Raw genomic sequence first — 10,979 nt, 5'->3', positions numbered from 1 at the left:
ATGGATTGGAATCTTTTAGGTGTAATATGTAATGCCCTTGGGTAGACTGATTTCGTGGCTTTATCATGGTTTTATATCGCAGTTTTGATGGTTCAGTTGTAAGCAGACACCTAACTTTGTCATTGCATCATGATGGTGATGAAATACGCATTTCGACGGTGAAAGTCAGCAATCACATAACTCGGTTTGCGACGCCGCAGACTTCCTGTCATACTTTATTTTTTAAATGGAAAACTACTCTACGGCAATTCTTTAAAACTGTCATGATTTTTCTTCTCAATGCGAAGAAAATTCTGCAAAAACTTCAAGAAATAATATCAATTTGTTCTCCTTTAAAAAAATGATGTAGAGGCGGAGATTTTTAGACACCGCAAACGAGTTATGTGATTGCCGACTTTCACCGTCGATTTGCTTTTCTTGCAGTCAAAATCCTCGCATTTAATAAGTCATTAAACAATTCATGACACTTAAATGACAAAACCGTGATTGATTAACACACACAGAATTTAGACAAGAGGTAATGTTCTATTATTTTGGTTTGAATCATTGCAGAACAATTATGTTGTACATGGCAAATCGATTTGTCAAATCTTGCAAGAGTGATATAGCCACTAAACCACGCTATGCCTAAATTTTACCTTTGAGGAGCTGTCGAAGTTCAGGATAGCAGGATAGGTAAATAACTGAAAAAATCTGTGAAGTACAAAATTTTTTTATTCATACAGGGATTGATTAAACTGAGTGCATAGGATTTTTTTTTTTTTTTCATTTTTCAGTCTCCGAGGTTCATTCCCCTTTTTTTGCTCTTAAGTTACAAAATATCCAGAAAAGATGGAAAATAATTTTTGTGCAGTTTATCAATGTGGTATGGTGAGCTGAACTGAAATGTATTATAAAGTCTAAGATTAGACTTCTGAGATAAAGAAGTCTGATACATAAATGTAATTACATGAATCTAAATTAAAATCCTTTTGTACCCGGCTTATTGAGTGTACTGAGCAATACATTTCATGCACTTTTAATATAGATTATCGACTAGAGGCGAAATTTGGCATGTGGATTTGGTTGAAGTGTTGACCGGATCGACAGGGTTACAAACCAAAGGAGAATCCTACTGAAGTTGAGAACTAAACTCAGTTGCTTCATGAATTTTGGCCAATGTTCGCATCCATCCACTTTTTAAACTGCCTCGGGTGGTGGATCGAGAATTTTGGATGTGGTCGCCATTGCTGCCAGCATTAAAAGCAAATGTTGTAGGCGCACCGTCACCGGAGGAAATTTCGTTTTGTCGTAACAGTAGTTGGCAGTAAGTTAAAAACTTCAACCGAATCTATTCGCAAAAATTTGTCTCTCGTGAACTAGCACACACAAAAAAAGCCAGATGAGAAAATTATGAGAACTTAGAGGTTAAACAGCTTTAAAGCTATAATGTCTTTGAAAGATGAAGTTCAATTTGCAGCTCCGATTGTAAAATAGTAAAATTACAGCACCTATGATCTGCAACAGTGATAAAATTGTCAAGGACAATGAGGCAATGGAGAATTTACACGAACATTTTTTATTATTTCATCAGAAAGTGCTGAAAAAGCTGATTTTGCAGTATTTTTTAAATTTTTTCCTGACATGGGAAATCGTATAAATTTTTATTGCTTCATCTGAAAGTGCATAAATAGCTGATTTCGCAGTATTTTATATAATTTTTTTCTGATATGGGAAATAGTATAAAAATAGATTTAAAATTGAGAAAATACAACGCTTAATGACGTCATCTAGCAACATTTCCCATTTAAACACATGTATTTCAGCAGATCAGATAGTTTGGTCATATTTCCTTCAATAACTGTTTTTGGAAGGATATCCTTGTTTTCAGTTCACCCAGTAGTTTCCACTTAAACGTGGAATTCATCAAATTTCAGGCACTTGCAAATTCTCTATTACAGGAATACCTGCTTGCCTATTGAAGAATCCATAAGATACATTGAACTTGAAATAGTGTTACCATTATATTAACAAAAAAATGAAATATTGACAGTGAAACTGCAGAAACGGATAAGTCTGTTTGCAACTGCAACGCTGCAGATTTCCTGCCTTACTCTATATTTTAAATGGAAAAATACCCAACATCACTCCTCAAAAACTACCCTGATTTTTCTTCTTAGTAAAAAGAACCCTTGATGTGTGAAGATCAACACATCAAGCCTCATAAGAGAGGACATATTACGACATAATGTAGTTTTGGTGCAAAAAAATATAGTTGAAAGGGAATTGCCAACTTGATTACAAAAATTAAAGCAAAGAGAGTGCAGGAATTTTAGGATGAGAGCAACTAGGCTGGGCTCCTCAATTTTCCATCCACAGGCGCCACCTGACTTTTTCCACTTTAGTGGCTACCATGTTTTAAATGGACTGCACAATGAATTAATTAAAAATGGGGAAAGAGAGAGAGAGAGGGAGAGAGGGGGGGGGGAGTCTTTTAAGGCTATTCATTTTTTTACCAGTCATTGAAAGGCATTGAAAATTGCATTTCAGGTAAAATTCTTCAATTTGTCAATTATCCCTGCAGTTCAGCTTGTTGAGACTTTCCTTACTTCTTAACCCGTATTAACAATAATATTTACATTGCTGCCAACACAATGGTATCGAACATTAATTAATGTATTATACAAAATGTACAATGATATTTTGATAATAGGTACATATTTCTACAATGATGAAAGAAGTGTTGAACTAAAATTAGTTTCATCTTGTGAGTATACTTTGGTTCTGCTGACTTTCGCGCTCAAGTTTTTCAAAGTGTTTCCTCGCATTGCGGATGTTTATTAGGGTGGCTGCGGATGCTGAAATAAATAAAACAAACAGTATTCTGTGAAATTCAGTGGAAAAAAATTGTGCGTAAAAGATACAAGAATTCAGAGAAGTACTTAAAATGAAATAGACTGATTTAGTGGCTACATTATACTCGCCATATTCAACAATAATTTGCAATAACTAATGTTGACTAGGTATTAATTTCATCTTTTTCGGCACGAGAAATTTAGTTTCATTTATCAAGGCTGCATAATACACCACTTTGATATCTTCCAAATGTACATAAAATTTGGAGATCTGTTCACAAACATTTCAAAATATTAAATATTGAGTAATTTAAAAGAAGTAAACGATTTAAATTTCTACTTACGAATGTTGGGATCTGAGACTATGACCATTACATATGTGTTTGAAGTGAATACATCGATGAAAGCAGCAAAATTTGAATTCCTAACTTCCATACTTTGAAACTGGGCTGCTAATTTACTGAAAAAATAAATGGATACAAATATAAATGGCTAAAAAATTTCTTTTAGAGTTGTGTTGTTTTTATTCATAGTTTTGAAGGAACCAAGCAGTCAGTTTTATGATAAGCATACTTCATATCTGATAAACAAAATTCTAGGAATTAGCATATAAATCATGTATACTTAAATGAGTACAATTTGGACTGTTTTTAGCAAAAAGGAACCAAATAACATCAGCCATTGCCAAAATGATGATTTGTTTTCTTATGGGAGAACGGTAATGTAGATTTTTTTGAAAATTTCAAGGAATTTTTTCTATGTAAGAAGCAAAACCCCTGAAATTTTCAAAAGAATCCATGCAACCGTTCTCTGGAGAGGAAATAAAATGTTGATGAAATTTGGCAATGGCTGATGTGACTATCATAATTTGAGGATTTTGTGCTTAGAACGTTTCTGATTAGATTTGGAAGTAGCTTTGTTTCAAAATAACTTTTTTTAAGCTGTCAAAAATTCCAGTTACATTTGAAATTGGGCTTTTCTTGTACCGAAATGTTTTTAAAACACTTCTAACAATAAGTACTCAAATATAAGTGGCTCAATTTCGTAGTCTTGGGTCTCTTTTCCAGGGGACTGTCACATTAGTTGACATAAGTTGGTCTTTTCAACTGAGGTAAATTAAATTTCATAGGAAGCAGAACATATTTTACTCTTGGAGTAAGTTAAGACTTAGCAACTGGCATTCTTCCAGAGATTAGTCAAGCTCCAGATTGCACAGAACCAAAAGAATATTTAGGAAGTTGAGATTTGAAGATATGTCTCCTTTAATATGCACCTCCTTTAGAGATTTTTAATCAATCAAAGAGAACGTTAAATAAATTAAGGCATATTTGACAAAAATACATCACAGAGTATTTTTGGAAGTAAGGGTAAAATTAACATACCTGCAGCTAAGTTTGAACTGCTTGATGATATTTGACACTTTCTCAAATCGCTGGGGATCTCGATGAGGTTTACATTCACAATGCGAAATTACAAGAAACGTGGCACGCTCAAACAGCAGGACTTCATCTCCATCCATCACATTTGCGAACAAATTTAGACTCTGCTCTAACTCTTTCACATTCGGGATAAGCATGTAGACAATGGACGACCATGCCTAGAAAAAAAATTGCAATGAAAATTGAAGTTGAAACAAAATAAAAATAGGATGTAAAGTAATCCTGATAATTATTTTTGAAGACTTGTAGGATTGAGAATTTGCCCCCATTTATTTCAGGATAACATTCAATTTGACATTTTTCACGACATGCAGATGGAGGAAAATTATTCTCCGGTGTTATTCCTCCTCATAGACTGATTTAGTTGCTACATCGTATTGCTGTCGGATTGTGCCACCCTTAAAAGCGAGGCAAAGCAATCTATATCGAACTGTTCAATTAATTCTGGGTGAAACCATGGAATGTACCTATCCGATATCAAATGATGTGATCACTAAATCAGTTGATGAAAACATTTTCTGGCTTATAATTTCAATTAACAGAAACTCCAGAACTGATTCGTAGCAGAAGTTAGGGAGATCTTTTCATCACAATCGTACGGAAAAAAATAGGACAAAGAACTGACAATGTAAATGAAATAACAGGCAAAAATTACACTAACCTTGTACAACGTTTCATCCCATATCGAAGTCCTAAAGCAAGTGCATTTGAGAGGCTCAGATAGGTGTTTCAAATTTGACTCCCTTTCTGTAAATATCTAAAGGACAGAAAAAATGCATAAAAAAGAGGAAAGACTAGGAAATGCACAGCTGAATGGACATAGTACATGTACATGTACCGGAGTTAAGTTTAAAAATTTCTGTTATACGTAAATGTAGTTGTTTATACTTGTTAAATTTTGAAGAGGAACCATGTTTTCAGTGTTTTAATTAATATCTTGTCTGGAGCTCCATTGATCTAAATCCAAGTAAATAAGAGACATTTAAAACCAAGATCCACTATCGTTTCACTACAATCTTTTTTCATCTCCAAGTTAAAACACTCCTGGAAATATTAATTTGGAGATCATAAGTCTGGCCAAAACAATGTCAGGAATAAGTGTGTTTCATAATTTTTTGCACATTTGTTTTAATACTTGATATAAAGATGAAATAAGGTTCTCTTCACAAATAATGTAGGTAGTAGTCGCTTTTTTTATGCATTAGCACATTTTGCAACACCTAACCTCTACTAGAGTATGTCAAGGTATAGATTTTACGTGAGTACACATTTTCAAGAAGCTGAATTTTTTTTAAAATAAATGATACCTACACAGCGATAAATATTGAATTTGCTACTTTATCATTAAAACTAAAATATTTTGGTACAGAAGAACCATCGGAGGTTTTCTCATGTTCCTTCATTTATGATTTTGTAGAATTTCATTGGTGAACTTACGACATCTCTTTGGTCTTCTTGGACTAGATCCATCTTGTGAATTAGACAGAAAATCTTGGCATCGGGAGAATTCTGTAGAATTGCTTCTAGACAGTTTTGGTAATAGTGCATATCCTTATCAAGCTCTCGACTCTCAACATCGAAAACATAGATCAATACCTCAACATTGCGGAAAATGTTATCCCTTTGACTAGCAAAGTAGTTTTCCATGAAAGCTTCTTGCCTGCAAAACAAGTAGGAAATCAAGATTATTAGAATGTATTATGCCTAAGAAGTTTTGTACAAAAAAATATCTAATTCATTCTGTTGGGCTGATCCAACAGGGCTTTCAATCGCATTGGAGTTCTAGTTCATTCATTTTCTAATAGCTCTGTCCCCAGAACAGAGAAGCAACCATCTCTATTTCCTCATGAAAGAGAATAAAATCGGGGCAATTTCAAACAGAATAATAAAAAAACTTGCGAGTCAAATGAAAAGGTATGATAAACGCTCCTCTGATTATAATTTTGATAAGAGCAATTAAATAATCCTGAGAACAAATATTACAAATTCTTCATTCAAACTGTATCATCCGGTCCTTTCATTTGCTAAATCTGAATTCTGGTACCTATATACTTTTCTTTATAATGTAAAATCAATCGTAAAAATGATATTTTCTGTAAAATTGGACGTACCTCTGTTAAGCGGGACTAAGCGCCAAATTGAGTTCCTTTTGAGGATTTTAGAATCCTGGATAGCGCATTCTGTCTAACGGAACTAAGCGCCATGAAAAAGCATTGTGAGTATAGGAAGGAACGAGCATCGCGTTCCGCAACACCCGCCAATCCAAGCCCCCCTCTCCCTTCCTCCCCCGATAGCGCTTCATTCCGTTTGATAGAAATGCGTCTAATTGAGACTCAGCCCATATTAAAGGCAAACTTTTTCAACAAGATAGAAAAAGGGTAATTGCTAAAATTTACTGCTTACCCTCCACAGTCCCATAGATTTAAGACTAGGTTTCCAAGAAATCTAACATGAGAATGTTCCACATCGACTGAAAAAGAGGTAAATTTGAGTTTAGTAAATGATAGATTCGTATCTCAAAGACTTCAGCGATGAGCAATATTAGAGTCCAGGCCGAATAAGTTCATGATCTTTTAGACTGGGACAGAAGATCCGCCATCTTGCTTCTTGCGTTTATTTTACATGTAAAAGAGACGTCAGACAATCTTCTGTCGCAATCTAGAAGTGCATTAACTTATTTGGCATGGACTCACTACATGTGCTCAATCAGAACTGAATTCCATTGGACATTGACTAGTACTACCATAGCTTGGCTTCATAGCTTTGGCAACAGCATTTATTAATTTTTCTTCTATTTTTTTTTTTGTTTCTTTTATTGCCCTTCAAGAGTTATGACCTAATTTCTAGATGCCTTGGAATTTTGTATGTTTTCTTACAGTTGTATCGGAGATTAAGTTGTTTCTAGTAAAATTCATTTAATTAGACCCTTGATGATCAAACGATTGAGCTCCGGGTCATCTAGTTTTTGAGACGTACATACTCCGAATAAGATTGGCTCATGCAAGAGAGCCTGACTATGTGTGTCTTTAGCACTCACTTGATATCATCTGTACGTCATTTCTGTCACTAAAAAGTATAATGTACCTTTCACTATATTTAATTAGCAAATTGGATCTCTCACAGTTTATGATCTTTATTGCGTTCAGCTAGGAATTGTTTTTAAATTTATCCTTGATCAAGGTATTGCTACTTTGAGCAGAGCCTGAAAAAAGGAAGAGTTGACAGATAAAAATTTCGAATGCATGACCATACAGGTTTGGGGGACCACAATTGCTTATGAGTTCTCGCGCCTGAAGACCAAGAACATAAGAAGGTAAATTTTCAGACCTTTGGATCTTACAGTAAATATTCTGGGTCACTGAGTTGTAGCAAGGATTCCCTGTCGATTATGGCTGGAGGTCCTCCGAAAGTTTTCAGGATTAAATAAAAACCAACTGCAGAGATCATCAGAAATTTTCAACAAATTGAATTAATTTTCATTGAAAATAATGCAAAAGCTTCCAGCATAGTAACCTATTGTATACTTACTTGTTGCGCCTAATCTCCTGGTGTCCCTAGCTATGTAGTTAGCAAAAATAATAGATCGCATACTTGTTTTTCCTGACCCACTTTTTCCCATTAGTAAGACCTGAAAAATAAAATTTTATGGTTATTAAGTACTAACTCGCAGGACCTCTGAACAGAAAACTTGCAAGAAATTCAAAAGCACAAGGAGCGTAGTTTAACGTCAGTTAGAGATGGCTCGACGTGTCATTTCAGACATTTTGATCCATAAATGTCATAGCAGGTCATGGGACTATCTTGATACTTTCGTGTTTCGGGAGGTTAGAAGTTAACAATTTTTAAATCAAATCATCAAGGACAAGTCAAATCACATCAAACTATAGCCGTATTGTACTGCGCATTTGCGAAACAACTTGCAAGACTACTTTGGCCATTGTGCAAAAGATCAAAGAGGCGTCCTGAAGAACGGGGAAGCTAACAAATTAATTTGACAAATCCCGAACGAGGGCTTGTGGATAAAAATTCCATCTTCGTTGAGATAGTATCCTGAACAATTAAGCCTTTGGCCGGAAATTTTTGTGAAGTAACATATTACGTTAAGAGTTACAAAAGGTAGGCAAACTTAAAGATCATAAGGCAATTTGAAAAATGACTGCAATTTTAATAAAATGATGAATCATGGAGAAAAGGCTTAATTTTCAGAGTTGATACCTTCAATGTGACATATGAACAGTGTAAACAAACGAGCTCACCTTTTTCTTCATCTTGATGAATCTAAAAAATATTTGAAGGTAACTGCGTTAATTTGATGCGATCCTCGAAACAAAAGGCGTATCTGACTGACACGAGTCAAATAGCCGCAGTACTCGATGAAATTATTGCGTAATTTGATAATTTCGGAGCTTGAATGAATGAAAAATTTGATAACTTGATAACAGACAAAAAGTAAGGTTATCTCGTTGTTGTTGTTGTTTGTAGGTTATGCGTTGGAATTTTTACGCGGGACGAGGGGGTGGGGCAGGAGGGGTGAAAACGTGAATTTTAAAGTTTTCTAGGACGAATGGTGCGAAAGCGTGATATTCTCTTGGATATATTCGGTGAGTTAAACATTTGTAATGAAAATTTGCCCTCTGAATTGCATTCCTGCTGGAGAATTTTATACATTGTCAGTAGTTAGTTGCAACATAATACAGCCCCCTCCCTCTCATCGGTCTTGGGATACAGTTTTGTTTAAATGTGACGAGGGAGCTAAATTCTTTCGATGAAACGTGTAGTTTAGAGTATGATGTAGTAATTTCTATCATAAATGTCATAAAAAAATACTCCGGGCTTTCGGGTTGTCAACATATATGTTGACAACTTTTCCTCCGTATGTTGGCAGTCCTAATCCCTATCTGGCTCCACTTTTAGGTAAGTATTATTGAAATTTATTTTTCTCAAATCAGAAAAAGATTAAACCACCAGAATTTACTCTATTCAAGGCTTTTAGACTTGCAGTGTAAAGGAAAAAATCCTTCTCCCGTCAAATTTAACTTTCAGGAGTCACAAATCGACTGTGAAACTCCCAAACCACGCATCTCGTTTGCGGCCATTGGCGGATCCAGCAAATTGGCAACATGGTTTTTCTCTATTTAAACCCATGGAAATGTATCGATGCTTGGAAGGACCAGTGCTTCTACAAGAATCGATTATTTAACATAGTTTTAAATTGAGGGAATCCGGTGTTGCCAAATTACTGGATCCGCCTCTGTATGCGGTGTTTAAAAATCTCCCACCCCACTTTATTTTTTTTTTGAAGAACAAATTAATATCATTCCTTGAAGTTTTCACAGAGTTTTCTTCGCACAGAAAAGAAAAATCACGGAAGTTTGCAAGAATTGACATTGAGCAGTTTCCCAATCAAAAATAAAGTGTGGTAGGATGTCTGCAACGTCGCAAACCGAGGCACGAGGTTTGTCAGTTTCACCGTCAAATGTCGAAACAGCTTTTCTCAGGTTTTCCCCATACAAGAACCATGTGAAAAGCTACAACCAGATGTTTCATAACCTCATTATAATCTTTTCTAGGAGCTGATTATAGCAGAGTTATTCTTTGCGAATTCTCCTTCAGTAACACTAACGCTGTTTGATCCCAAAATAATACGAAAGCATCATAAAATGCTCACGCGACGTAAGAGAATTAGGACGGTGCGAGATGTAGCAAAATTTTCCTTAATGTTTTTAGAAGATTATCACACGATATTTTCTTTGCAACATTTTTTGAGAATAAGAGGGCACAGGAAAATTACAGAGATTTTTTGTTGTTCAGTTGAGTCAACCTTCATTACAGTAATGTGTGACAAAAAATGTGCAACATCGCAATGAAACGAATCCGATGGAATGAATGTCGATTCAGTAAAACCAGCAATCTGCAACCTGCAACCTGGCTTGACTGAAGACGCTGCGCCTTCATCGGAAGCGTACTTCGTCTTCCAGCAACTATTTTAACTCTCCGGAGATCAAATTGCCTATGCAATGAAATGAAGGAGTTTTGAACGAGTCCGGTGCAATCTGCAACCTAGAACTCTTAAGGAGGCATTCCGCCGAGCCGAAGCGCCTTCATCGAAGATGTGCTTCTACTTCGAGCAACTATTTTAACTCTCCGGGGATCAAATTGCCTATGCGACGAAATGAAGGAATTTCGAAAGAAGCCGATGCAAACTACAAATTAAAATGGATACAAGGTATAAATTTAGGCATTCGGAATTTCTGACATTTGTTTCCTTTCAAAATTTCACGTAAAACCCGATTTGTGCATCAAAAATCACTAAAATTAACTTGCAACCTAGTTATTTTGGATTATTCCGAAAAATTTGAAATATCCGCTCGTAAAAAAAAACCAGAGTCTCCTAAAATCAAACTGCGCATCGTAACTTCTTTAGTGGGTTTTTTCTAAGTTACCTACGCTATTATCAATTCTCCACCCTTTGTTCTAAGTAACGTAACTTGCAATGGCTGATCCAAATCGGCGGTATTAAGGGTGTCATATTTTAATACTGCAAAGGCTGCCACATCGATACTCAATGTGCGATTTAACTAAAGTAAGTAGACTACCTACTGCTCTTTTCATGAGCGTAAAGTTTGAATTTATGCACGGAATTTATAATTTATTATATATACACGGATTTTATTATTTATAACTTTGTTAGGAGTTACTGACAATA

General features: G+C 35.3%; 1 protein-coding gene across 1 annotated transcript; it reads right to left on the bottom strand.

Moving 5' to 3' along the window:
- Nucleotides 1–696: 696 nt before the first annotated feature.
- On the bottom strand, nt 697–8,741 carry RagA-B (Ras-related GTP binding A/B). The gene is made up of 8 exons (XM_019047278.2): nt 8,530–8,741; nt 7,802–7,901; nt 6,677–6,743; nt 5,711–5,933; nt 4,935–5,030; nt 4,217–4,431; nt 3,179–3,294; nt 697–2,837 (listed from the first exon to the last, which is right to left on the bottom strand). Exons 1-8 carry the CDS (start codon nt 8,539–8,541, stop codon nt 2,740–2,742), a joined length of 927 nt encoding a protein of 308 aa, XP_018902823.1. The 5' UTR covers nt 8,542–8,741; the 3' UTR covers nt 697–2,739.
- Nucleotides 8,742–10,979: the final 2,238 nt, after the last annotated feature.

The sequence above is a fragment of the Bemisia tabaci genome, chromosome 8 (genome assembly GCF_918797505.1).
Source record: "Bemisia tabaci chromosome 8, PGI_BMITA_v3".
Lineage (NCBI taxonomy): Eukaryota > Metazoa > Arthropoda > Insecta > Hemiptera > Aleyrodidae > Bemisia > Bemisia tabaci.
This window is presented reverse-complemented; position numbering and strand designations above follow the sequence as displayed.